At 60.7% G+C, this 27,789-nt stretch overlaps 1 protein-coding gene across 1 annotated transcript; it reads left to right on the top strand.

Annotated features, from left to right (window-relative positions):
* Positions 1-4,463: 4,463 nt before the first annotated feature.
* On the top strand, positions 4,464-5,633 carry ACTRT2 (actin related protein T2). Its single transcript, XM_037062011.1, has one exon. It carries the CDS (start codon positions 4,503-4,505, stop codon positions 5,631-5,633), a length of 1,131 nt encoding a protein of 376 aa, XP_036917906.1. The 5' UTR covers positions 4,464-4,502.
* Positions 5,634-27,789: the final 22,156 nt, after the last annotated feature.

Here is a 27,789-nt window from a genome sequence, read left to right as displayed (position 1 = left end):
GAAGAAGCGTTCGCTGTTTTCAGCGGCTGGGTTTGGGGTTCCATTGTTACATATCGGTCAAGGGCCAGAACAGCCCCTTCCCTGCCCTCGTTCCCCACCCCCACACCTAGCAGCTTGCTCTCCTTCTGCAGGTGCTGTGGGCCGAACCGGTCCCCTAAATGCCGATGCTGAGGTCCCACCCCCCAGCACCACGGATGAGACCTTATGTGGAAGTAGGGAGGGGATGATGCAGTTTAGATGAGGCTGTTAGGGTGGCCCTGACCCGAGACGGCTGTGTCCCTGTAGCAAAGGGAAACTTGGCCATGGGTGCACGCACAGGGAGCGCGCCACGTGAAGGCTGGAGTCAAGCAGCCACCAGCCAAGGTGCCACCAGCCGCTGGAGAGAAGCCTGGGACAGATGCCTCCCTGGTGTGTTCAGAGGGACCAAAGCCCCGACCTTGAACTCCCAGTTGGAAGGAAGACCATAGACCTGACCCACCAATGATGAAAGGGTTATGGGTGCCAATTGCCCTCACAGAGGAAAATCCGAATATGATGTAAGTCGGCCCTCCACACCAGAGGGTGCTCCCTTCTACCACTGAGAAGGGAAAGGCGGCTGAGAGGGGGGCAGGGGGAAGAGAGAAGGTAACTGAACAGAAGGCTGGATAGATGGGTGGGTGGGTGGGTGGGTGGGTGAGTGGATGGATGATATGTGAGTGGACAGATGAATAGGTGGGTGGGTGGGTGGGGGGACGGATCACAGATGAATGGGTGATGCTGGGAGACTGGAGGGACAGAGGATGCGTGAGTGGATGGTGGATAAAATCCTGCGTGGGCGGGTGGTGCGGGCTCCACCCAGGGACTTACAAGGGTGACCAGGAAGAAGGCTCAGGGCCCAGGCTGCCCTGGAAACGATGGGGGCAGAGAGGTGGAGGCTGGGCTGGCACGGCTTCCCCATCCATGTGCACCGCTGTCCCCCGCNATAGGTGGGTGGGTGGGTGGGGGGACGGATCACAGATGAATGGGTGATGCTGGGAGACTGGACGGACAGAAGATGCGTGAGTGGATGGTGGATAAAATCCTGCATGGGCGGGTGGTGCGGGCTCCACCCAGGGACTTACAAGGGTGACCAGGAAGAAGGCTCAGGGCCCAGGCTGCCCTGGAAACGATGGGGGCAGAGAGGTGGAGGCTGGGCTGGCACGGCTTCCCCATCCATGTGCACCGCTGTCCCCCGCAAGAGCAGTGCCCACCGTGCCATCTGCAGTCACCTGTGCCCTTCGGGCTGCTGGCTGACACCGGACCAGGCCTGCAGCGAGCAGGGTCTGGCCGCCAGATGTCAGCCGGCACTAATGAGCCCAGTCTGCTGGTCACTAATTGGCTGAGGGTCTGGGCGCCAGTGACAGATGGAACCAGGGACGATGGGACCGGGCGCCGCCCGCCCCCCAGCCTTGGGTGGCCCTGTCCCGCTGACCCAGGGCAGAGGGACGCAGGGGTGCCCCCTCCCAAGTGTAGGTGTCTGGCAACTTCCCAAGGTTCTCAGCGACCGTCTGCCTCCGTCACGGGCTGGGGCTCCTCCAAGGGCACGGGAGGGGGCGCCGTGAGGGGGCCGACCATGGGGGCAGGAACAAGAGCCAGCCTTCCCGCACGGGACGGAAGCGAATGCCCCCCAGAATAATCACGGTGGCGAGCCTGGCCCTGTGGAGGGAGATGGAGTTACAGCCAGTTTGCCCATAAACTTGTTCAAGCGATTTACGAGGCCTGGCCGGCGCACAGGTGGGGGCAGGGCCGCCTCGGACCGGCTGGCTTCTGGCTGGAGCCGGCAGAGGGGACACTGTCCTTGTGCAAACAACCTGGGCGGTGAGCACTCAGCCATGAAGTGTGTCTGTGGCGCTGCACATCACATCTGCTCAAGTGGCGAGGACCCTGAAGACGTGGACGCTGGATCCCTGGGGCCCTTCCAAGATGGACGGACCCGGTGGTCAGGGGGACTCGCGTTTCTGCAGTGGACGTCATGCAGGGCTGAGAAGAGGTTCCCAGGCACCTGAGAGCCCTGGCCTGGGATTTCCGCCCCGCGGGGAGTTGGAAACCAACCCAATGTCACGTAGGCTGTGGCTCATAAACCCACTCAGTTTTCTCAGGGGCCACGTGGTGTCCCCTCCCCTCTCCCGAGTATCCTGCTTCTTGGTGGCGGGGTCTCAGCCTCTGTGCTGTTCTCCACATGGGGACAACCCGCCAGCTGGGTTAGAGGAGGGGAGGGCCTCCACCAAGCCCAGGGCCAACTGGGGAGCTGGCGCTGCCTGACGCCAGAGCTCGCGGAGCCTGGAGCAGGGAAGGGATTGTGCCCGAGGGGTTGTCTGCCTCAGCGGATGGAGAGGGGGATGCTCTGCCCGGTGGGCTGGGGACCCCAGACCTGAGGCAGGGGGCAGTACATCTCCTAGGCACAGCTTGGCATGAAAACAGGTCCCAGAAAAACTCCAGTGGCTTTGCTTGGAGCCAGCGCCCTGGTGGCCGGCCTGGCTGCAATGGCTCTGTGCCCAAGGGCCTGAGTGTGGCAGGGGTCACAGAGGAATGGCCAAGTTCCAGGGGATCACAGGTGGAAGTGTCCAGCCCTGACTCAGAGCCAGCGGGGGTTGCGTGTGCCTGTGTGGCCTCGAGTCAGAGGCCACTGGCCCCCGGACCCTGTCCCTGTGTCTCCGTGACTGGTGCTGAGTGGCCCCACGAGCCTCACGCCCAAATAGGGTGTCCAAGCTTCAAACGAGACCTGCCCTTTCCTCTCTGTCCTTCCTGCAAATACCAGATGCCTCGCCAGCCCTGGGTCATCCAACACAGCCTGGACAGTGCCCCCCGCCACCCAACACTGTTAGGCCACCTCCCACGTTGGCCTTGGTCAGGGCCCAGGCCCAGAGCGCTGGAGAGCAGGGAGGGGCCTCCGGACTCAGCCCGGAGTGTGGGCAGCGGGAGAACACTGCAGCAGGTCTGAGCACCCTGTGCGCACAGGCTGTCTGTGGCGTCACCAGGCTGGACCCAGTCACTGCATCCTGGTCACTGGCCCTGTCATTCCAGTGACCTGCCAGGGACACTCACCCCCTTGACTGTTGGACCCTGAATCCTAAGGCCCCAAGTGGTGGCGGACGGTGGTCTGGGCTCTGCACACTTGGGGGCGGGGGTCACCCACAGCACCAGCCATGCTGCATGGCCAAGCTGCTTTCCGTCAGCAGGGTCCCCGGGGGGATCCGCAGTGATGCCACCCTGTTCGTCAGCTCCCGTCCAGGCTCAGCCCCAGCGGGTGCCCACGGAGCTGTGTCTCCACCACTTGTCCCCAGCACACGGCTGGCGCTTGTTAGGCTGTGCCAGTGGGCTGGTGGGGGGGCTATGAGAACCACTGGCAGCAGGAGGGGAGGGGAATCTCAAAGACGTGTGACCCTGGGAGCTTCCTCCGGCGCAGCTTTCTGGATGGCGGAGGAGCTGGGCTGGACGATGGCTTGAGACGTGTCCCCCAAGCCATCCCCGTCCTTCTTAAGGGCCAGGGAGCCGGCTACCAGGCCACACCCGCCCCGGTTGCTTCCCAAGCCGCAGACGGGGTTCTGGACCAGAGCTGCTGACAGGGGTGCCGTGGAGGCTGCAACAGCCCCTCCACCCGGCTCTCGGGGACTCGGCTTGATGACCTGGTCATTTCCGACTGGGCCTTTGTGGGCTCTGCGGACCTTGCGACTGGTTCCCCTCGGGGCTGCCCGCGGGGACCCAACTCCTCAGACCCCGGGAAGTCACTCTGGGTCCCCGTTCCTGGGGCTGCCGAGCGCCAGGAGGGGCCCCGACCTCAACCCAGAGAAGGAACACGTGTGCCTCCCACAGAGAGAGCCAGGGGGCCCAGCTCCGCACCTGTCCTGTGGGACAGAGAGCCAGGGCTCTTGGGGTAAAGGAAAGAGGAGTCCCTGAGGGCTTCCTGGAGGAGTCTGCATTCAACAAGAATGTTCTAAGTTCCCGATGTGCTGGGGCCGTGGGCACCATGCCTCCCGCCCAGACCTGTGCCTGGTGCTCAGTCACCCCTCAGCAAGGGAAGTGTGTCTGTCCCTCCATGAACGGCAGCCCGTGGTCCGGGCGGGTCCGGGCGCCTCCGGGCTGGGCCACCTGCCTCCCCCAGTTCTGAGGCAGCACCTCAGCTCCACAAGCTGGTGACGACGCCGTGCGTGGGTGTGGCCCGCCTGCCTCACCAGCTAGGGAGCCGGGGCCTCCAAGCCCCACCCCAGGGGCCCCTGATGCTGGCCGAGGACAGTGGTCGCCATGGCTGGATTGTTACATATGTGACTGTCATCATGAAAAGGCCTCGGCAGTCTGCGGCCCCAAAGGAGAGTGGATCTGCGGGTGGTCGGAGAGCTCTTGAGGCCCGCCGTCTGCGAGCCCGTCCGGGAGACGCCCCGGGAACGGCGGAACCCTGCGCCCCCGAGATTCCGGAGGGGCCTGCTGGGTCACAGAGCGGCCGGAGGAGCGGCCTCACTCGGAGACGCGCAGAGGAGGATGCAGGCATGTCTGGTGCCCACACGCTAGACGCCCCGGCCGTCATTTTCGACAATGGGTCTGGGCTGTGCAAAGCCGGGCTGTCCGGGGAGATCGGGCCCCGCCACGTGGTCAGCACCGTCGTGGGGCACCCCAAGTTCCCTGCAGCCTCGGCGGGGGCCGCCCAGAAGCACTTCATCGGGGAGGAAGCTTTGCACAAGGGCGAGGCCTTGCACTTGCGCCGCCCCATTGAGCGCGGCCTGGTCACCGGGTGGGACGACATGGAGGAGCTCTGGAGGCACCTGTTTGAGTGGGAGCTGGGCGTGAAGGCCTGCGACCAGCCCGTGCTGGTCACCGAGCCCACCCTGAACCCCAAGGAGGCCCGGGAGAAGGCGGCGGAGGTCATGTTCGAGAGCTTCCAGGTGCCCGCCTTCTACCTGTCGGGTCAGGCCGTGCTGGCCCTCTACGCCTCGGCCTGCGTCACGGGCCTGGTGGTGGACAGCGGGGACGGGGTCACGTGCACCGTCCCCGTCTTCGAGGGCTACTCCCTGCCCCACGCGGTCAGCAAGCTCCCCTTGGCGGGGCAGGACCTCACGGAGCACCTCACGCAGCTGCTGCAGGCGAGTGGGCGGGCTTTCCCCTGCGCCCTGAGCAGGGTTCTGGTGAACGACATCAAGGAGAAGCTGTGCTACGTGGCCCTGGAGCCGACGAAGGAGCTGACCCGCAGGCCCGAGGAGGTGCTGCGGGAGTACCGGCTGCCGGACGGCAACCTCGTCCAGATCGGGGACCAGCTGTTCCAGGCGCCCGAGGCCCTGTTCGCGCCCGAGCAGCTGGGCCTGCAGAGCCCGGGCCTCTCCCACATGGTCTCCTGCAGTGTTGCCAAGTGTGACGCCGACGTCCGGAACACCCTTTTCGGGGAGATCGTGCTGTCCGGGGGCTCCACCCTGTTCCCGGGGCTGGATGACCGGCTGCTGAAGGAGCTGGAGCGACTGGTCTGCAGGGGGACCCCCATCAAGATCACGGCCCCCCCCGACCGGTGGTTCTCCACCTGGATCGGCGCCTCTATCGTTACCTCCCTGAGCAGCTTCCGGCAGATGTGGGTCACCTCTGCCGACTTCAAGGAGTTCGGGACGTCTGTGGTTCAGAGGAGATGCTTCTGAGGGGGCCCGCGCCTGGGGCGGTGCCCCTGGGCCGAGAGTGCGCCCCTCCACATCGGCCAGGTGCCCAATAAAAGGTGCAGCCTTCAGCCAAGCCAGGCTCGGTTCACTCTTTACGGCGCCAGAATAACTTCCGACCCCGTGTGTGAGGGGCCTGTCGCCGTCCCCTCTCCTCCTGGGAAAGCCCTGGGTTGTGTTGGGCCGTGTCCATTCGCAGAGTCGGGACCCAAAGTGGGGGGTCCGGGCCTCTGCCCGGAGCTTGAGTCACCAGGGCCCCCGGAGACTGCGTTTTAAACACATGGCGTGGGTGGGTCCGAGACAGCCAGGGAAAGCCGCCCTGCTCGAGGGGGGCAAACCCTCAGCTGGGCGGTGCTCAGCACTGTAGGGCCCTCGCTCTGCTTCTACAGGGCAGGGCGGCTGAGCCGGAGGGCCCCCCCCTGGCCCTGGGCGGCAGGGGGGAGCAGACACCGCCGCCCATGTGGGCTCTCTCGGGGCTCACCCCCAGGAGCACGTGCGGTCCCACACTGCTGCTCTGTTGACCGCTCTCTTTCCGCTGGTTTCTCTATTCCGAGGTGTCGTTCACGGCTTTGTTTAGGAGCCGGCGGCCATCGGTGGAGTGAGAGCCGAGAGAATGAGGAGACGGCCCGTGGCCTATGAGGGAAGGCAGCGTGTACTGTGTTTGAGGACAGATGACAGTTGGGTCACTTGTAAATCCAACAATCCCTGTGTTTCTACTTGGTGAATTTAGACAGTTTACATGGAATGTAATGCGTTCAGCCTAAGTCTGCCATTTTGTTCCTCCCCCACTCCGTTCCTCGTTCTTTTTTTCTTACTTCCCATGGGTTACTTACATATCGTTTCAGGATTCTTCCTTGAGTTATCCATGGGTTTTTGTACGATTTCTCAGTGATTGTGCCGGGTAGCACTCGGGTCCCCCGTGCTGACATTGTGCCGCTTGGACCGAAGTGTAGGAAACCGATTTCTACTTAAGTCCCTTTCCCTCCCATCCCTCAGAACAGAAGCGTCCTCAGTATTCCCTCTGCACACGTCAAGCACAACCTCAGATGGTACTAAGATTTTTCCTTTTAGCCCTGGCTGGTGTGGCTCAGTGGATCGGGTGCCTGTCTGGGAACCAAAGGGTCGCCCGTTTGAATCCCAGTCAGGGCACGTGCCTGGGTTGCGAGCCAGGTCCCCAGTAGGGGGCGTGGGAGAGGCAACCACACAGTAATGTTCTCTCCCTCTCTTTCTCCCTCTCTTCCCCTCTCTCTAAAAATAGATAAGTAAAATCTTCCCCCCCCAAAAGATTTTTCCTTCAACCGTCAAGTGATTTAAGAAACTTGCGAGAAGGCCAGGCTCCCACAGTTGCCCGTTGCTGCCCAGCCCCGAGTCTGGCTCTTCCTGAAGTTCCCCGCCCTCCTATTCCTTCCACTCCCGTCTTCTATCGCCTTTCTGTTCAGAGAACGGCTCTAGCTGTGTTTTTTTTCAGAATAGGTTTGCTGGCAACAGGTTTTCCTAGTTTTCTGTCACCCGAGAACGTCTTTGTTTCCCCTTCATCCCTGAGGACGTTTGGGCTGGAGTTGGAGTTCTGGGAAACTGTCTTCTCCCAGCACCGGCACGACGTTGCGCCCCGTCCTTCTCTGGGGCCCCCGGGGTGTCAGGTCGGAAAGCACCTGCTCCAACGGGTGGTCCCCGCAGGTGCCAAGTCACCTCTCTCTGGCTGCTTTCGAGAGTTTTCCGTCGTCCCCAGTATTCAGAAGCTTAACTAGGTGTCTCGGCGTGTGCAATTCTGGTTGATTCTCTTTGGGATCCATCCTGCCTCTGGAATCTGTAGATCTGTGTCTTTGGCCAAATTCGGGGGGGGGGTCGTGCTGTGAGTCCTCTGACACTTTTCCAGCCCCACGCTCGCTCTCCCTCCTTCTGGGTCTCTGGACGCCCAAGAAGGCGGTCTCGGCACCGCCCCACAGGCCCCTGAGACCCCGTCCCTCATTTTCACGCCGGCTTCCCCGCGTTCCTGCCGGCCGGGTCCGGTCTGTTCGCGCGCCCTCGTGGTCCCCGAGCCCATCCCCGCCGTCTCACTGCGCCCCGAGCCCCCAGCAGATTTTTTCCCATTTGATCATTTCTGTTGGGTGCTTGTTCCCAAACATGGCTCTTTCTTTTCTTTGCCGAGATTTTCCCTTTTGTGTTTGTTCCGAGGGAAATGGTCATCGTTTGCCGAAGCAGCGTTAGGGCGGCCGCTGTAAAACCCTGGCCCAGGTGGCTCCCACGCCTGAGGCACCCGTCACGCCACAGCCCACGTGGGCGAGTTGCCTTTCTCCCTCCGTGTGCGGTGTCTCTGGGGTTCTTACTCGGTTTACCAGGCTTGTGCCCTGGACCGCTCCTGTTTGATCCTGTTTTGTGCAGGGCACCCCCCTGTTGAGGGGCAGCACCAGGGCCAATGGAAGGGTGTGGTCAGTTTTCCGACGGGCCCCGCTGAAACCCCCCTGAGACGTGGGTGCCGATGCACCGGCCTCACTGCAGAGGGTGGGGGGCGGGTTCAGCGCCCTGCTTGGCCCCACCGAACCTTCCCGGGGAAAACTGGCACCAACCGACACCACCTCGGTGCCTCTGAGTCGGGGGAGGTGAATGCTCAGCTTGCCACTGGGCTCAGCTGGCACCTGGGCAGGGGAGGGCAGAGTGTCTGCTGGCCTGCCTCTCACTACCCCCTTCCATCTTGCTAATCCTGGGTGGGGCCGCAGGTTCAGGACCCCCTGGGCCCCATGGACGCCAGGGCAGGGGAAGCAGTGCTGACCAAACCTGGCTCATGCCACCTGCTCAGTCTCATTGCTGCTGAGTGGGGCTGGGGGCTAACTCTCCCCTGAACCCCATGACCATGACTCCTGCCAGGAGCCTGGATGTCACCGACCTCTGCTGTGTGGGGATGAAGCAGCCCCCTGCCTGGTCCTGCGACACCACCCAGCAGGGGACCTGGAGACCTGGAGGTGGGGAGTGCGGTGGCGGAGGTGGCAGAGCTGCGTGGGGTGGGGTGTGGGGTCAGCTGCCCACTGTGCCTGTGGGGACCACAGGCTGGCGGGGGGATAGCCCCCAAAGGTGTTGTGTAGTGAGGACCCACTTCCCCCGTGAGAGGAGACTTTCCTCAGCGCTGTTTCAGAGCGAGCCCGTTGGAGATCAGGGTCAGAGCCACACGTCACACCCCGTGTGGGTGTGTAGAAGACGACGAGGAAGCTCAGGGGGTCTCCAGGCCCCCCGGCCGCTTCTTGCCCTGTCCTGCCTTGCAGACGCGTCCTGTGTTTGCTCGTGGGGCTGCACCCGGGCTTTCAGCTGTAAGACGGAGGACCTGGAAGGAGCGGGTTCCCGAGTAACATTCTTCTTTCCATCATCCCTGAAGGCTGCAAGGGTGCCTAGAGAGACCCCCGGCCCCCGCCTCAGGGCCCTCCCTGTCGGGGTCACTGTTTTGCAGGTGAGGATGTCAGGCTCAGGAGTGGCGACCTTCCAAAGCCGAGCAGGGAGTTGGGAGCAGAGCTCACCCCAGGCTGCTGGGCCAGGCCTCTGTCCCCCTGAGCACAACTTCACACCTGTTCCATGGGGACCCTCCCATGTGCCAGCTGTACCTCAGAGAGTCACCCGCAGCTCATTCACCACATGCTAGTCCTCTGCTGGGGGCCACGGCTCGACTGCTGTGGCTGTGGGGGTGATGGGGGGTGATGGTGGTGGTGATGGTGATGGTGACGGTGGCGATGATGGTGACAGTGATGATGGTAATGGAGGTGGCAATAGTGGTGGGGACAGTGACTTTCTGACCTCTAGGGCATCATCAGCACTATGTCCTTGGGACCAAGGGCCTATGTCTGTGGCAAAGGACCCGTCACCTCACAGGGACAGAGCTGGGGCCTGAGGAAGTGCAGGGTGGGAATTCTAAGTTGTGCAGCCAGCTCACCCTCTGTGCTTGGACAGCACCCCCAGAAAATGGGGGTGCACCACAGCCGTGAGCGTGCCCGCTGCACAGCCCCAGTACACTGGCACGGACGCCAGGTTCCCAGTCGTCCGTGGGTGTCGAAGCCCCACGTGTCCAGAGCCCCTGCTTGGCGCTGCTCCCCCAGCTCTCAGCCCTGTGGGGTGAAGCCCCGCGTGGGACGCTCACCCCAGACCTTCCAGCACAGGCTGGTATCGGGAGAGAGGCGCCAGCTCCTGCCCAGGACAGGGGTGACAGGATCATGACAGGACAGGCCAGCCTGCCACACACTGGCCTCCCCCACAGGGACTGGGGACCAGCAGCTGGACCTGGACGCAGCTCCGGACCCCTTGGCCTCAGCCTCCCTGCAGCCAGCGGGCTGATGGACGACCCTGGGCCCTGAATCCATGCCTGCAAGCCCCACCCCTTGCTCCTGCCCCTTCTGCCCTTCCCCAAACGTGGAGACGTGACTCTTCTGCCCCCAGGGCAGGGCTCACAGGGCAGGTGGGGAGCCTGACACGGAGATCCGAGGCCCCCGTGCCAGCACGGAGACCCGTAAGCAAACAGGCTTCAGCTGGGGCAGTTCGCGCAGTACCCAGTTCCTGATGTCCACGTGACAGGGGCTGTGCGTGCGCCAGGAGTCACGCTCTGGGAACTCAATGCAGACGATGAGAGAGTCGGGACTGCCACCCAGCACGGGACCCCGGGCCAACACGGAAAGCCAGGACACTCCCCGAGGTGGCTCTACCCCTCTGTTCTGACTGAGGGGAGTTTCATGTCTGGTGAGGGCACAGGACAGGGGCCGCACTTGGAGGGAGCCTGGCTGACCCCAGGGCACAAGGCCCTGGGAGCAGAGTTGGACCCTCAAAGGAAACAGGTCTGACTCTCCAGCTGCCCATAGGGCCCTGGACAAGGATGGGTGTGGCCCTCTGGTCCCCGGACTCTGGACTCCTGGGCCTGTGTCAGGGTGGCACCAACCCAGAGGAGCACCCCACCCATGAGACCCTAGCACCCTGCACCTGGATGTGCACATGGAGATGTGTGTGCAGCAGGGGCGCTGCGCTGGGGTCCAACATGTTTCCCGGAGCCGAAAGTTTTGGGGGACCCCATGGGACACCATGCTCGGGTCTCGAGCTGGGCCCTGGGCGCAGGGGCCAGACGGTCAGGGGTTCAGGCAGCCAGAGGCCTGGCCAAGACCTGGCTCAGGCACCCCGTGTGAGTGCCAGGTGTGGGCACAGAGAGGCCGAGCTTTGAGTTACCGTGGTCTGTTTCAGGTCCAGCTCCCACGGTGGCTTGTCCTGGGCACTGGGCAGAGCAGGCACCTGTCCCTGGATGAGCAGGTATGTGTGAAGCTGCAAAAAGTGGGAGGGGCACCACGGCCGTGGCTCTGGGTGGACCCAGCCAGGATGGAGAGGCAGGTTCTCCTGTCCCCGACTCCTGCCCACCTAGGCCCGGACCAGTGCAGGGAGGGCCAAAGTCTGCTAAGTTCCCTTCATGCTGCATGTTTCCTAGAATGTTCTAGAATGTTCACGGTGGGGTGGGTGGTCTGAGAGGGAGCCACAGCTGGGCACTCAGGCCAGATGGGATTTTGCGGGCTCCCTGGGCCCCCACCCTGCCCGGCCCCAGGGGGTCCCTGGAGGCGGGGAGGAACGAGTTAATGCTTCGGCTTGTCTCTCACGATCCCCTGGGTGCGGCTGCTGGCGGGCAGCCCTCTGCCGGCCTGAGAGGTGACCCCCGAAGGCAGGTCTAGGCCTCTCAGCCCCTCGCTCGCTCTGATGTCAACAGCCAGGGCTGGTTCCAGCCTCCTGATTTTGCTAAAAACCAAGACCCCTGCCTCCCATGAGGACAGCCAGGACCAGGCTGCTGTCCCGCCCGGGGCAGCGCCGTCCCCGGGGCGCACACGCACCCTGTCGGCAGCAGGCGGCCCTCCTCGTCCACCTTCAGGCTCGGCGGTGGCCCTGGAGCTTCCTGGTAAATGACCAGCGCCGCCTTGTCCTGTCCTGGCTTCCCGGCGCGCCGACCCCGAGTGACAGTGCCCGACACCGGGAACAATGCCCCCATTGTCACAGCCGGCCCTGGCTCGGAGCGCGGAAACATAAGATGCCGCGTCCCTGTTATCGCCCTCACAGGGAACAGGGCTGGGCGCCAGCCCGCACGAAGACATAATAATTTTCTCCCATTATTCAAATCTCCTGTTTCCTTCGTCGCGCCCCACCTTTTGGCGGCAGCAGCCAGCGGGAGAGGGCGGCTGGGCTGCGAGGGCTCGGGATCCCAGGATCCCTTCACACCTGGGCCGCTGGGCCCCGTCCAGGGCCCGCAGGGACCGGGGTGGCCGTGGCCGGGGTGCTGGGCGCTGGTCTCTCCCCAGTGTCTCTGGATCGGAGGCCACGTTGCTGGCAGGGCCAGGGATGACGCGGATGCAATCAGAGGGTGGAGGCCTCCCGGGGGCCCGCCCCGCCTGGGCTGGCCAACTCCGGTCAGAGGTGACCACTTCTGACCCCCCCCCCAGGGGCTGGGGGCTCCCGTCACCGTGCCAGCCTGGCCGTGGGGTCAGGGGCCACCACCGAGAGCCCACTGGAAGCTTGGCAGGGAGGGGGGCCGGGGGCTGGTCCGCCCACCCCGTGCGGGCCATTTCAGGCCTGGCTGAGAGGCGTCAGCCGAGTAAGCGGATACCTCACGGTTACGTAACTGGGGTCGGCGAGGATGGGCCGCTCGGCCAGCCAAAATAAGCACCTCCCGGCTCCAGAGTGTGAAATCGTTGGGCCCAATTAGAGGGAGGAGCAGGGAGGCGGCAGGGGCTGGACGCCTCTGTGGGAAGGGCAGCCTGGCCCCACAGCCACCCCAACACCCTGGGGGAGATGGGGAGGCTTCCAGAGGCCTGTCCCTCCCCCCGCGACATCGGACATTTCACACAGAAAGCCTGCGCTTTGGGGAGGGCGTGGGTGGAGATTCTCGCTGCCCTTTCTCTGAGCCCAAGGAGACACCAGGCTGCTTACTTCATGCCTGGAATGACTACGTGACCCTCGGCCACGCAGCTTCGGGCTTCGGCCTGGGTGTCCCCAGAAGGTCACAATGCGCAGTGTCAGGTGCCACCTGGATCCGGGGGAGACAGGGACCCTGCTGTTCCATTCACCAGCCTGTCCTAGAATCTGGGAAGGGCCCCAGAGAAAAACTGAGTGGAGGGCTGGGTAGGGGGTATGACCAGCTGCCACGGGAGGGGGTGGAGCGAGGGGATATTGGGAGCACTAATGATAAGCCCCCCATTAGCATACAGGGAGCCCCTGCTTTCTGTCCAAGGCTTTTCCAGAGCCTGTGATGTGCATAGGAGGTTTGGGTCTAGGGGGGCACCCCGGGGGGCTCAGGGTGGAGGTCAGAGGGAGGTGGTCCTGGACGGACATGTGTGGCCCTGTCTTGAACCCGGGGGCCAGGCAGCCGGCTTTAGGGAGGTACACAAGGACGAAGAGACGTCCGTCCTGCCGGGGCGGGAGGCTGGCCTTTCATCTCAAGGGCAGCTGGGCGGGTGCCCCGGTACAGCCCAGCCTGGGGCCGTCAGTCAGAAGGTGGGAGCAGGCCTGCAGACGCTGGACAGGTGGGCTGAGGGCTGCACGTGCGGGGGGCCTCTGAGCCCCCGGGGACCTCTCCAGGCCTCAGATGCCAGCTGGCCCCCACCCCAGGTCCCACAAGGACCCACGATGGGGCTGCAGAGACTTCGGTCAGTGAGGTCCTGCCTGCGCGATGCTCCCCACCCCTGGGGCTCAGGCGGCCCCTGGGGAGCCCCCGGCACCTGGCGTCACAGCTCCAGGCACGGTCATGAGGATGGAATGGCTACGACCAGTCACTCCCTGCCATGTCTTCACAGCCTGACTGCGCGCTGCCTCCGGGCTCCCAGCCGCCCGTGGGCCTCTCTCCCTGTGAGCTCAGTGGGGGCAAGTGGCCCAGGCAACTTTTGTCCCTTTTTTTTGGCAGAAAGAGGGAGGGATGCCCAGGACACCGGAACTCCCAGGTTAGGGGCAGAATCTCACCTTTCAGCTGCCGTGCCCCCAGGCCGGCCCCAAAGCTTCCCTCAGTAGGAGATATGGCTCCCGGGCTGGAGTGGCTTGAGGGCCATCAGAGGTGACCGTGGGCCTGGGAATGTGCTGGCGAGACACCGGGAGGCCAGCGGTCCTGTATGTCCAGGGCACGGCCCTTGACAGAGAGCCCAGGGCCCAGGTCCGGCCCCCTGTGAGTGAGCCCGCAGGTCCCGGGTCCAGGGACGCGCCCGCTCCCCCTGCGTTGCTCCACTCAGGCCTTGGACGTCCCCTCTGAGTCCTCCATCGGGGTCTGGCTCGTGCGCAGGGGCACGGCCTCCCTCCGCGCCCGCCCGCCCGGGAGCTCCCTCTCCCTCTGCTCTGCCCTCCTGGAGGGCCGGGGCCCAGTGCAGGGTGAGGGGCGGCACGGTCGGCGGGAACCGATTTTGGTTTCAACAGAGACACACGTCCGTGATAAATGTACCTGGTGTTTTTGCCATGAGAGCCGTTCTGGGGGTTCAGCATGGCAGCCCCCGGCCCCGGTGTCTGGGCGAAGGCTCCCTGGGCAGCTGGCTCCGGCTCTTCCTCAGGGAGGGGCCAAACCTGCCCGGGCCTTTCCAGGACAGCAGCCATATCCCCCGTCCCCTGCCTCCTGCTTGGGGCACCCTCAGAGCCTCACGCCGAGCCAGGAGGGCTCCGTGTGCCCCCGCTGCTCCTGAGCCCCAAGTCTGGCCCGAAGCCGGAAACCTCACAGGCTCGATTCCTGCCCGGGATCGAGCCCCCGTGTGCCCTTAGCCACGGCTCGCATGCAGGGCCCCTGGCCCTCACTGCGGGGTTCAGGGCAAGGCTGTCACACTGTGGTTTAGCAAGTGTGCAGGGGGGTGCGAGGGCCAGCTGTGTGTCACTGTCACTAGGCCACAGGACCCAGACACTGGGGCAAACACTCAGATCTCGCTGCAAAGTGGTACCTAGGTGCCAGGAGGGAAGCAGATTGCTCTCCGCTCGGTGGTGGGCCACACCCGATCAGGTGAAGGTGTGGGGGCCAGAGGACTGGTCCTCCCTGAGGAGGAGGATGGGGTTCCCGCTGTTCTGCGCCAGTTCCCCGGGGCTCCAGCCTGTCCCTGCCCCAGAGTCTGGGCTTCCCGTGCCGGTTCTGCGCCGTGCGAGCCTCTTCCTCACAGTGAATGCCTCTCCGTATGCACAGGTGCACCCAAGCACACTCCCAGGTTTATTTCTGCAGAGGACCCTGACCCACGGGTCACAGTGGAAAGCATTTAAGACATTTAGTGAGATTTACCTTCGGTCAAAACGCCCTCCCACAGGGCAGCAGTGCCAGCCGGGCCTGGGGACATGAACTGACACCTCACTCTCTGCGAGGGCGGGCACTTCCCTGAGCACTTTGGGGTCATGTCTTTGCTGTGGGCACTGGGACCCCTGGCTTGGTGTTTTGCACACACCAAGTGCCCTCATCTGCACACACACATCTCCAGGCGTTCCAGAGCACCTGTGTCCCCGAGCACGACACACAAGGCGTGACGGTCGGGCGCCAGAAGGCCTGGCAGGGGACTGGCTGCCAGCCAGGACCAATGGGAGAGTGTCTGCCCCTCAGAGCCGCGCACGTCGTCCCCAGGTCCCAGCGACGCCAACGGCAAACCCCACACCAAGTGGCTCAGTCACAGCAGCAGGGTGCGAGGAAACCAGCTGACTTTTCGGAAAGCAGGAATCAAGCTTTAAGAGTACAAGTAAAAGGTTTAAATTCCTGTAATGAAACCACAGCGAAGCCCAGATGTGGGGTGAGAACGTCGCTGAAGCCCGTCCACGCTGCGTCCGCGCAGGGAGCTTCGGCAGCGGGGCAGCAGGCCGGGAGCCGAGTGGTCAGCAGGTCTCCCCGGGCCATGGCGCCGGCTGAGAGAGCCCGGCAGGCTCCCGCCCTCGTCTGAGTCCCGGTGCTTCTGAGTGGGCCCCCTGTGTCTTGGGGACCCTCCAGCGGTGTGAGGAGGAGCATGGCAGGCTGTGGAGGGACACACACACGCCTGCATGCCGGCAGTTGCGCACTCACACACATGCATGTGCAGAGACATACTTGCATGTATGTGCACATGCTCATACATGTGCTGGCGGGCACACACGTGCACTCACACTGGTACAGGGCCTCACGACAACACCCAGCTCCACCACGGAGTGGCCCGGTGCCACCCCGGCCCCACGGAGGCCCCGCCTCACCATGCCGACAATAGGGAGAGACAGGCCTGTGGGGAGAGCGTCCTGCCGGTGGGGACCACGGCCTGGCGCCACCCTCGGCCTGAACCCCCCACAGCCCGGCTTCCCTGGGCGAGCCGGGGCAGGATGGGGCCTCGTGCCCTGCTTCCCGTGGCTGCACGTGGGGCCCGCCAGCCTGTGTACCCGTGTCCTATCAGAGCGGGGCCCAAGGGCCTGTTGGTCAGGGAAGCCCCCGGTGGCAGGAGCCTCCAGAGCGGACACCCGTGGCAGAGAGGCAGGCCATCAGCGTTCAACCTGAGAGCACGTGCCCCCCAGATTCTGCCCCAGCGGGGTGGCTCCGGAGGAGTGGGCACAGGGAGGCCCGTCCACGGCCAGGCCAGTGGTGCCCATGACTCAGGCAGGGGCAGGGTTTGCTCCAGGAAGGAGAGCCCAGGTCGCTGGTATTTGTTCTCCAGATGAGGACTCCCTTTGAGGGTGGAGGGGGCAGCGGGGCTGCAGGGAGCATTGGGGGGTTTCTCCCGGTCCGGGTGCCCCCGGGCCAGGCCAGGCAGACCTGTGGTGGGGCTGTGAGGGACGGGCCTTTCCTTGGTTTGCTGAGCCCAGAGTCTCCAGCACAGCGGTGTCTGAGCAAGACGGCCCTCCTCTGGACGGGGGCTCGGGGCTCGAGCCTTGGGTGAACACGGCCCAGCCCCTCCTCCCTCTCAAAGGGGGTCTTCTCTAGCAGGCCTGCGTGTGTTCCCTAGCACGGGCCACAGTGGGGGGCGGGTGCTGGATGCAGCCAGACTTCCCATCTTGCCATTCGGATGTCCAGGAGGGACCGAGAGCCTCCTTCCCAGAGGCACGTGTGCGGGGGGAAGATCTGCAGGCCGGGCTGGGTGGAAGGACTCCCCCGGGACGCAGTGCCCCCCCAGGTCACGTGGACTCCTCGCTCCTGAGCCTGTCCAGCCGTCCAGCCGGCCCCTCCCCGGGGGGAGCTCGTGCGCGGCCAGAGTCTGAAACGACGCCAGCGTTTCCGCTGGGATTACACGAAACCAAAATCATTCTTTCTGCGAGTGTTACACAATCATTCTTTGAAACGTTTCTCTCCGTCCTGGGGATGGGGAGAGAAGTCCGCTCCAGGCCTGGGGCAGGCAGAGGGCAGCTTTCTCAGAGAGCGGAGCCAAGGGCGCGGAGGAAGACCTGGCCCCTCCCCAGGCTGGGCTCCAGATGAGGGTCCCACCTCAGGTGCAGACCCTGCAGGGGTGCCGGGGGCAGACCGAGGGGAGGGAGGGGGTTACCCACTGGCCGATGAGCCTCTGGAGTGGGATGTGTGTCCCCATGAAGGGTGTATTCGGAGTGCCATCTGTGCTTTGGGCCCCCCGGGCCACGCCTAGGAGGCAGATTTGCAGGAAGCGATTGGAACCGCACACACTAGAGCAAGGCACGGCGGAGGCCACCGAAACCCAGAGTGGGGGACGCGGCGCGGGGATGGCAGGCTGCTCGCCTTGGAGCTCTGACTGGCGCTCACACGAGAGCATCACGAGGACGCTAGACTCTGGTAGCACTCACCGAGGCGGCTATGTCAGGCACTGGCCACCAACAGGGGCCAAAGTAACGCTCTAGGTTCCCGGGCGGGGGGGGGGGGTGGACGGCAACTCTGCACGGAGACTGTGGCTGTGGAAGGGTGCAGTGACCAGCGCCTGGTGGCTCTGTGCTTCAGCAGAACCCATCCTGGGCCTCGTCCTGGGGGTGCGCAGGTGGGTGTGGGGGGCCCCGCCCAGGGCAGGGAGGGAGGCGCCACCCTCTGACTGGACTCCCGCCCTGATGGGGCAAGTTCTGTGACGTGTCCGGGCCCCAGGCCTGGCAGGAGGCTCTCACCAGAGGGCACAGGGCCTGTGGACCGCGCCTTCCTCTTCCCGGGACGAGCCCCTGATTTGTTCCCTTCCTTGCAGGGGACGCCGGGCCCACCCGGTGTGGAGCCCCGACTCCGGGGCCACCTGCTTGGTGGCAGGAGGAAGGGGAAGCGGCTGAGCGCTGGGGTCTGGGTCCCCTCATCAGCTCGATGGCAGGACCCCCCTCAGACAACAGGACGTGGGCCCTGGGCACGGTCCACCCACCACGGCATTGTCATCGTCACCAGGGCGCCTGGCCTGTGGGCGAGACGGTCAGGAGTCTCGTACTGTCCATTCAAGGAGAAAGATGTTGCCCGAAAACAGCGAGGACGGGCAGTGGGCAGTGGTGACAGGTGTCCCAGGGGAGAGGCACCGTCGGGGACAATAGCCTCGAAAGGCAAGGAAGCCCCACCGAAACCCTCCCCAAGGGCGCTGTCTAGCAAGCCCTCTGGGCTGAGCTGGACCCGGGCTCTGCACCTTCCAGGGCCTCCGTGCTGTTTTATGAGCCATAAGCTGTGGACGTGGAGAGCAGCCCGAGGGCTCCCACCCGTGGGGACCCGAGGGAAGGCCACCAGCGGAGGGGCGCTTGGCCATCCCCATGCTCACTCCTGGCTGCCCTTTGAACCAGCTTCTACACCTTACTGGGCCCCTCAAGTGAATGATCGAAGCAGCCCTGTTGTCCTGTGATTGCCTGACACTTGTCTCAGACCGATGATGTCACCCTTTAAAAAGATGAACCCTTAACTCCGCTGGGAGAGGGCCATCAGAGGGGTATTCCCAAAGCTGCGGCCACCGAGCTGAGCCTGGAAGGAACGGCGGGGAGGAAGGAGGCGAATGGGAGAGAGCATGCGCAAAGGGCCTGAGGTGGGGCCCACAGGAACAGCTGGGAACCTGCCCCACTCCCACCTCACTCTGTAGCCTGGCCCCATCTGACCACCGGCCACCTCTGTACCAGCCATTCTGTCAGGGATGCCAGCCTCCCAATGTCCCTGACCACCCTGCTCCCGAGACCCCCGTGTCTCCTGGCTCTGCTCATCGACCCCCCTCTTCCCCTGCTCTGGGCGGCTGTGGACAGTGGCCAAGAGCCAAGTGGGGGGCAGCCCGCCTGGCTCCGAGCTCAGCTCCGCCTGGGAGCCGCTCTGTGACTGCTCTGCGGCCCAGCGTCCCCTCCGGAAAACGTAGACAGTGTGGAAACCTCGATACTGCAGGACCTCGCCGAGGGATAGGGTAAGGGGCCAGGCAGACGGGGATCAGCATGGAAGCTCATTGCCAACAAAAGGGGGCGCTTGGTCCTTGTCGCCTGTTGGGACCCCCCACAGGAGGGCCAGTTTGAGCCAAGCTCGTACCCGATCAGGAGTGGGGGAGTCGGATAGCAATGGTCCACCCACAGACCTCGTGTCCCCGTGGCACCCTGTGTGGGCCGGGGAGCCGTCCTCGAGTGGGTGACACCGCAGGGCAAACACAAGCCCACCGGTCCACTCTGACATCATCGCTGTACCCGTCTGGAGGTCCAGGGGNGGACCTCGCCGAGGGATAGGGTAAGGGGCCAGGCAGACGGGGATCAGCATGGAAGCTCGTTGCCAACAAAAGGGGGCGCTTGGTCCTTGTCGCCTGTTGGGACCCCCCACAGGAGGGCCAGTTTGAGCCAAGTTCGTACCCGATCAGGAGTGGGGGAGTCGGATAGCAATGGTCCACCCACAGACCTCGTGTCCCCGTGGCACCCTGTGTGGGCCGGGGAGCCGTCCTCGAGTGGGTGACACCGCAGGGCAAACACAAGCCCACCGGTCCACTCTGACATCATCGCTGTACCCGTCTGGAGGTCCAGGGGCCTGTCCCCACCCCACGGGCTATCATTTTACGGCCAAAGGTTTGCACACCGGTTGGGGGTGAAGGCGGGAGTCCTTTCTAACATTCGCATCACCCCGAGCGCTGTTGACCTCGAGCGTCTCCACGGTGTGGCAGCCACCGAAATGTCCGTCTCTGAGTTTCTCAGCTGCGGCACTTCCTTCCAGATCTGGGATCAACCACTCAGTCTCAGCGACCACCGGTTCCCTCCAGCCTGCGCCCTGTCCCCAGGGCTTTGCACCGCGCAGGCTCTCTGTTTATGTCCACGTCTCTCGATCTCTTTGTACCTTCAATGCCGACACAGCCACACCCCTTGGTGTCCGGCCACAGTAGAGGTGGGGCCTACTTTAAGCTCTTTGCCCACCAGGGTGGTGGACCCCCCCCTCTGCCATTTTCTGTCATTAATAAACCTTGCAGCTTTACATTCCACACTTAGTGCTTTACCTGTCCCCAGGGCCTTGGGTAAAGGGCTGGTTTCTCCCCACAGCATTTGGTTTTCCAAACGCACCTGCTGCCCAGACACGAGCCCAGACGTTTCACAGGCCTCATTCTGAGCTCTGTTTTCTATGACGGGTCTCGTTGTCTTGTTCCCGGGGTGTTGGGGAGGCCCAGTGGCCCGTGGGGTGAGCCCTCGGCCTGGCTCTTGTTGTAACAATTTGCCACCCTCCGTTCCACCTCATCCCGCTAGAAAGAGCCAGTTAGGTCCCCAGAGGGCGCTGCTGGGGCGTTGGCTGGGGCTGAGCGGGCCTGATCGAGAGAGGAAGCGCCGTCTTCAACGTTTGAGCCGCCAGTACAGGATCAGGCCGGACCCTCCCTCCTGACAGAGACCACCTTCCCCCCCAAACCTCGTTCGTGCTTTGCTAGACTAATTCCTACATCTTCAGGGGGTTTCATTTCTCCCACAGAGGGTATCTTGTATTTTGCTACTGTTCGTAACTACTTAGATCAATGCAGGGAAATGCTCACATGTTTGTGCGCTCAACTGTGATCTGGAATCTTGCCGAGCTTTCTTATGTTTCTGCCGTGGACGTTGTTTATGGGTCGGGTGGGGCTTTTGTAGAGATGGACGCTTGGCCACTGCATGGATGATCCGTATCCTATTATTCCTATTTTTATTTTATATTTATTCTTACAAATCATAGGTCAATTTCCTTCTTTGGACTCTCCAGGGCCTTATTTCTCATTTTCATCTGAGAGGGCCGGACTTGAAGCCCCACCTTCCCCGAGTTGAAAATGCGACTCCCGATTCCTAGTTTTCTGAGAGTTTTAGAAAGACAAGTAAGTGCTAATGTTTATCGAACACTTTTTGTGTGCCTATTAATGGTTTCCCTTAGGTCATTAAGGTGAACAGATTGATTTTCTGAACTTAAACCATCTTTGCATTCCTGGTATTAACTGTTCTTGGTGAGGATGTGCTTGCCCCAAGATTTTATTATAAAACTTCCACACATACAGACAAGTTGAACTTTATAGTGGACCCTGCCTGCCCACGCCCAGACGGACTGTACCACTAATAGAGCTCACTGCTCTCTCACACCACCTGCGTTTACAAGGTGGCCTGTGGCACCTGCCTCAGGTGTGTGCTGGGCACCAGGTAGATGCAGTATGAAGTGGGTGGAGAGCCCACCTCACGCACGGCAGGTAGGTACTCCATCAGTGCTCATTTCCTACTTCCTGCTGTCTGCTGTCAGGAAGTAACGTCATGGTGAGCTTCTGATGGCTGGTGTTCCCCTTCTCAAAGACAAGGGGCATGTTCCTGATCACAGAATCCGAGGCCACGTGGGCCTGAGTGGGCAGTCTCTGGGAGTTCTCGGGGCTCCTCCCCACCACACTGTGTGTGCCCCTCCTGCCCCAGGTGGTGGGGGGGGGTGTGTGCTGGCTCTCAGAGCATGTCACCCATGCGTCCTGTCCCTCCCCCACCCCCCTGGTCCATGAGGGCCCAGCGCTCAGGCCGAGGCTCAGGGGGGGAACCTACACTGAGCCCAGAGTTCTTTGGAGCTAAAGACAGGCGGCGAGCTCAGGGCCCCTGGACACGCACAGCTGGCGAAGCTGAAACAGCACTGTACCCGCGTGAGCCTCCCGGAAGTGCCGCCGCGCCAGGGTTACGTAAGCTGTGGCCGTCGGGACGCGCTGGGCCAAGAGGCTTCGGAACTCTGTGTGCTCTTTTGCAACTTCTTTTAAGAGTGAAATATGAAACAGATAGTTTTAAAAACATTTCCAGGCATCAGAAGGAGCAGGAATCTAGGAATAGATGTCCCCCGAACAGGAGAAAAATGAACAATTACAAACAGGCCCTTAAGTGACCTGACTGATGGAAATCCAAGAATGAATTTGCAAATGTTGGGGCACTGAACATAAGCATAATCTGTGTTACTGAAAAAGCAAGGGGAACATGAGTGGAGCACGGAGAAAACAGGGGCTATCGCAAAGACCCCCCCAAAACACGGTCTAAAATGGAAAAATGCACAGAATGGGATTAACGGCAGCTTAGATATTGCAGAATTTTTAAAAAATCAATGGGATCTTTTAAGAGAACAGTAGAGTTATCCACAATGTTATGTAGAAAAAGTTAAATAGGAAAACAGTGGCCAATAGGAGGCAGACTCACATTCCTGCCCCCGGAATATCTGGTGGGGAGGGAGGAGGTGAAGGGCAGAAACGCACCCGAAGGCGTAGTTGCTAGAAATACTCAACGGCTGATTTAAGGGAGCACAGTTCACTCGCCGATCCAAGGAGCTCAAGGAATCTCGAGCAAACAAAAGAGAAAAACGTCCCAAAGTGCATCGGAATCTGATCGCTGAGGTCATGAAGAGAAAGTCTTCTGTGTGGCCGAGGGAAAGGAGACAAGCGACTAAAGACAAGCACGTGAATAAATCTATCGCTGGAAAGCACATCAGCCAGAGGACAATGGAGAGACTTTTTGAAAATACTGAAGAAGGGAAATGGTCAACCTAGAGTTCTACCCCCAACGGAGCTGTCTTTCAAAATAAGGCGCAACAAATGATTTTTCAGTCAAAATGAACGCTGAGCGAACCTGGGGTCAGCGGACCAGCTGTACCACCATTGCCAGACGGCATTCCTGGCACAGAAGGAAACTATACTGGAGGGAGGCAGGAACCCACAGAGAGATGGAGGGTCCTGGAGACAGTAAATACACAGGCAAATAGCACTTAAATTTCTAAAGCTTCAAACACAGTTCTCTCGAGGGAAGGAACGCTAACGCATTAAAACATCGGTCAGCGGAGGAAGCCCTGTGACGTCCGTGAGAACGGCATGGGGACACCAGGGGGCAAATGGGGGCCACTGTTGCGAGGTGTCTGTGCCCTATGTGTGGCAGCGGGGCGTGACCGGAAGGTACTTTGACAAGTTACAGGCGTGTACCGTAACTTCTGGGGCATCCGGGAAAGAGGAAGCAGGTAGCTAACGGGCTCATGTTGAAGGCAAAATGGGTCTTGGAAAACATACTTCGAGAGGACAGGAAAACGAGAGCAGGGGGAAAATCAGACAAGCAGGAAAATACATAGTAAGATTATATATATTTTAAATCCAACTCTATATTTAATCATATTATATGTAAATGGCCTAAATGCCCCAATTAAAAGGCAGAAATTGTCCCAGTGAATTAAAAAAACAAAGACCCCACTATACACTGCCTCTGAGAAGCCCACTCTAAATGCAGAACACCAGTCACTATGTAGATAAGTGAAAAGGTTGGAATAAGGGATACTGCAAAAACATCAGCCATAAGAAAGCGGGAAGTAAAGGGTTATTTCAGACGGAGAAACACCACCGTGGACAAGGGAGGGTACTTGGTACCCACGAAGGAGCTAATTCTATAAGAGGCCACGGTGACCCTGAGCATGCGTGTGCCCGCCACGGCGGAGACCCCGGCTCTTCACAGGCACGTGACCCAGTCGTGAGAGACTCCTTCCGGAGCCACAAGACAAGTCCGAGTACATTTAAAAGGCCTGGAATCGTACAAAGTGTGTTTTCTAACTACAAGAGAATTAAACTGAACTTAACAACAGACAATATCTGCAAACCCCCGGATATCCGGAAGCTAACCAATACATATCTAAATAGCTCAGGGGTTATTAAAAATAAATCACAAAAGAAATCAGAAGATGTTTTAGGCTAAGGAAAAGCGAAAACACTGTTTAGAAATGTGTGGGGTGCAGTTAAGCCGCGCTGAGAGGAAAACTTGTCACCTTAAGTCCCCTGCTCCAGAAAAAGAAAAACATCCAATTAATAAGTTGTTCTCCCTCCTGAATGAACTGTAGAGTGAACAGAAAAAGTAAGCAGGAGGAAGCAATAAAGAGGAGAGCCCAAACGAAATAAAATGGAAGAATTTAAAAATAAAAGAATACAAGAATCAATAAAACCGAAACCTGTTCCTGGAAAAGGTTATGGATAAACCTCTAGCCAAAAAGACCAGAGAGAAAAGAGAGACCGCACCATCACCGACATCCAACAGGAAGGGGAGGCATCAGCACCAAGCCTACAGACGGTAAGGGGAAAACAGGAAGGCCAGGAACAACTTTAGGCAGTACATTTGAAAGGCAAGATTAAAGGGATAATTCAAAAAACACGCGCAAGCCACCGATGCTCACTTAAAAAGACGTGGACGCAGATGGCATGTTTGTCTAAGGATAAGAGCCAAAGGACCCACGAAGAAGCGGCAAGAACTAAAAGTGAGGTTAGCAAGATCACCACGTGCAAATGTCGTTGCACAAAAACACACCGGGTTTCCGCACACCAGCAATGAACAGCTGGAAATGGAAATGAAGAATTTTCTATGGAAGAAAAAGTATGACACGCTTGGTGATCAATTTAACTGGAACGAATGGAAGGCTTACAGGGTGGAGACACCCCAACATGGCCGAGACAACGGGAAGAAGACCCGCGAAAGGGGAGGCCTACACCGTGCCCATGAGTCCGGAGGGTCAGCGGCGTTGGAGAGAGAACTTTCCTGAAGTTAATCTATAGACTCAGCAATACCTATTAAAAATGCAAGAACTGCCCTGGCTGGTGTGGCTCAGTGGACTGAGCACCGGCCTGCAAACCAAAGGGTCGCTGGTTCAATTCCCAGCCAGGGCACATGCCTGGGTTCTGGGCCAGGTCCCCAGTAGGGGGCATGCAAGAGACAACAACACATTGGTGTTTCTTTTCCTCTCTTCCTCCTTCCCTTCCCCTTTCTAACTAAAATAAAATCTCCAAAAAAAAACCGAGAGAAAAGAATGCAAGATTTCTATCATAGAAATTAAGCTAGTGAAAACTGATGGTCCTTGGTGCCAATCCGACCCAGTGAACGAGGAAACCACTCAGCACAGAACAGCTCAGTGTTGATACAGAGACAGAGGGGAGCAGGCTTATGTGGATAGAAGTCCCCACCCCTGGCCCCTGATTGGTCTGTCCTCATGCAGATGAGGACTCCAAATCCTCACAGTTTGATTGGTCCAAAAGCACTGTTCTAGAAAAGAACCACTTTGGTTGGCCGGAGCTGTGCAATCCTATTGGTTGATACAAAACTCCAGGAAGTCCTTTATAAGCACAGGCTCAGCGGGCAGAACGCAGTGTGGGAGGGCAGTCCAGTGCACGCTGCTGAGTCGGGGTGCAGGCTGCTGCATGGGGTGCAGGCTGCATGAGAGCCCCTGTGCAGAGATGGCTGCTAGGCTCTCCTCTAGGGAAAAAAAAAGAGCCCAGTGAGCCACCAGGATCCCTTTTAGTAGGTGTCTGCTTCCTCAGGGTTGACACTAGTTTTAATGTTTATGTGGCAATGCAGAGGACAGAGAACAGCCTCCAGTGTGTTGGAAGAGGAAAGCAGTCGGAAGATGTGTGCTGTGTCTGGAGGCTGGTGGTGAGGCTGGGGTCATGGGGATGGGGAGGAGCTGGCGAAGGGCTGGGCCCGCCCCCAGGGGGCCAGACACAGTGGGACACGCACAGACCACACGGGTCTGGTCAACTGTTTCCTCACAGGGTTGCCAGGTCAGTTCAGTGGGGAAATTAGAGATCTTTCAACAAATGATGCTGGAAGAATTAGACACTCAAATATTAAAAAACGAGCTTCGACTCTTATCTAAGTCATACAAAAAAAAAACCCTCAAAATAATCTTAGATGCACATATAAGAATAAAAAGCACGAAACTGAGAGAACACAGCAGAAAATCTTGGTGGCCCTGGGTTAGGCAAAGAGTTTTAAACAGGCCAGGAACGAAAGACACTGGCGTGAAGATGAGAAGGCCAGCCAGCCCTGGGGACGCCTTTCCAACCATGTGCCTGGGGAGGCGACGCCGATGGTACAGTGTCTGGGGAGCAGAAGGGAAGGCTCCGGTCCCAGGTCCCTGGACACTCCCTGGCTGCCCTGGTGTGGGACCCAGCCCTCCTGACCCCGCGTGGCTGGGCGCTCTGGCGCTGCACTGAGACCAAGCAGGACCTCTTGGATCAGTGAGCTCCTATGTGCAGGTGTCCCGGCCTCTCACCAGACAGGCTCCTTGGCCAGAGGGCCCTACGGGCCTGGGCTGCACTCAACCCAGTCGGGCGGGGGACCTGGGTCCCCCTCACCCACCTGAACCTCTGCCAGCGCACGGGCCCCCCACCAGGCCAGGTGGGGGGGACCCCCACAGGTCCTGCTGGTCTCCCCTTGTGGGCCCGGGCTGGGTGGAGAGGCAGCTGGACCAGCGCTGGGGGCACTGTTGGAAGAAATCCACCTTCAAGGCAAGAGGGCAAACGATCAGTGTGGTTATTCTGGCAGAATTTGGAGAAAAAAAAATAACGTTGTCTTTACAAGGGAGTCAGCTGAACATTTTACAATTCTTCCCCAAATGGACGAAGCCATTTTCACAACATAAAACAAGCAAAAAGTATAATTATTTCAAGGTGTCCTTCACCTCGAATTCACTGGAGGCCCACAGCTTAGGGGTTTTTAAAAATATATATATTTAAAGCAAATATTATTGCAAATGACTACTCTGTAATTTGGATTAATTGCTTTGGTTTTTTCTGGAAATAAAATCTTTAAGGCAAACCCATAAAAACCCTGGAGCTGTTCCCGAAGTGTCTGTCTAACGGAGGGCCTGTGGCTGCCCCGCAGGGGACCTCGGGGGTCCCAGTCCCCCGTGGAGTCGAAGACCCTGGGGGAGGCGGTGCCACACCCTGCAGAGCCCACACGGAGGACAGCCCTGGCCCACCCCACTGCCGGCTGGTCACACCCACCCAGCTGGGGGGCCACTGTGTGAGCCTGGAGGGTCTCCAAACCCCCACCCAGGAAGGGCCCAAGGAGGGCCCTGGCCGGCTCACCACTACCCTGCAGGGCTCAGCTTCAGGGACCCTCCTAAGGAAAGCCTGCTGGTGGGGGGCTGGGAAGAGCTGGGCACCTGCTGGCCGTGCCCAAGGTCACTGGAAATGTGTGACTAGGTGTGCTGGGGTTGAGGAGGGTGTGCAAAAAGGCAGGTATATGGATGAACCCCACACTCTGGCACCTGCCCCCCACCTTCCTGCCTGCCTTAGACATCTGGGACTTGTCACCTGGCCAGACCCCCGCTGCAGGGAGGGGCCTCAGCCAGACCCCAGGAGGAGGTGTGTGTGTGTCCAGTGTCAGGACTGAGCATGCTCAGTGCTCCGGGGGCATCGTGGCAAGAGGAGGAGGGAGCAGGGGCTGCCCAGGCGTCTCGACTCTGGGGAGCAGTTTCAGCGAACGAGGCCCAAAGGGCAGTGCCTGGCGGGGCGGGGCACAGATGCCATGTGACCGCCACTCGCCTGTCCCTTCGAGCCTGTCGCCTTATCTGTTCTGTTCTGAGCAGCAATTCTGAGAGTCGGTCACCACCCTCCTTCCCTGGGCGCTGCACCGAGGATGCACGGCCAGGAAGTGACAGATCTGAGAACTGTGTTTCCTGGGGGCGGGGCGCACTGGGGGCGGGTCCTGGACGCTGGCTCCTACCTGGTTGTCAAGGGGAAGCTCAGCCCTGCTCACAGCTGGACGGCACGGGGTGGGGGACAGAGGCCTGGGCCAGCTCTGTCACCAACGTGCTCTGTGACCTTGAACGAGTGCCTTCCCCCCAGTGGCTGTCAGTTTCCCCGGTTCACTCCCCAGCTGCGTCACTGAACTAGGGTACCTCGGGTGGGAATTGTCCATCTTCCATCCACCCACTGACCATCCACCCGCCCACTCACCGTCTCACCTCCGCCCTCCCGTTCATCCTCTGCCCACCCTGTGTCCACGTCCGCACAAACTGCCAACATGTCCCCTAGGCCACGTTCTCAGCCCTGGA

The sequence above is a fragment of the Sturnira hondurensis genome, unplaced genomic scaffold, assembly GCF_014824575.4.
Source record: "Sturnira hondurensis isolate 20B ecotype Veracruz unplaced genomic scaffold, ASM1482457v3 Scaffold0013931, whole genome shotgun sequence".
NCBI classification, from domain to species: Eukaryota; Metazoa; Chordata; class Mammalia; order Chiroptera; family Phyllostomidae; genus Sturnira; species Sturnira hondurensis.
The sequence above is the reverse complement of the archived record's forward strand: the minus strand, read 5'-3'. Positions and strand labels throughout refer to the sequence as shown.

Excerpts from the sequence above, each read along its gene's own strand:
- ACTRT2 (XM_037062011.1), top strand. The coding sequence starts at position 4,503 with ATGTCTGGTGCCCACACGCTAGACGCCCCGGCCGTCATTTTCGACAAT.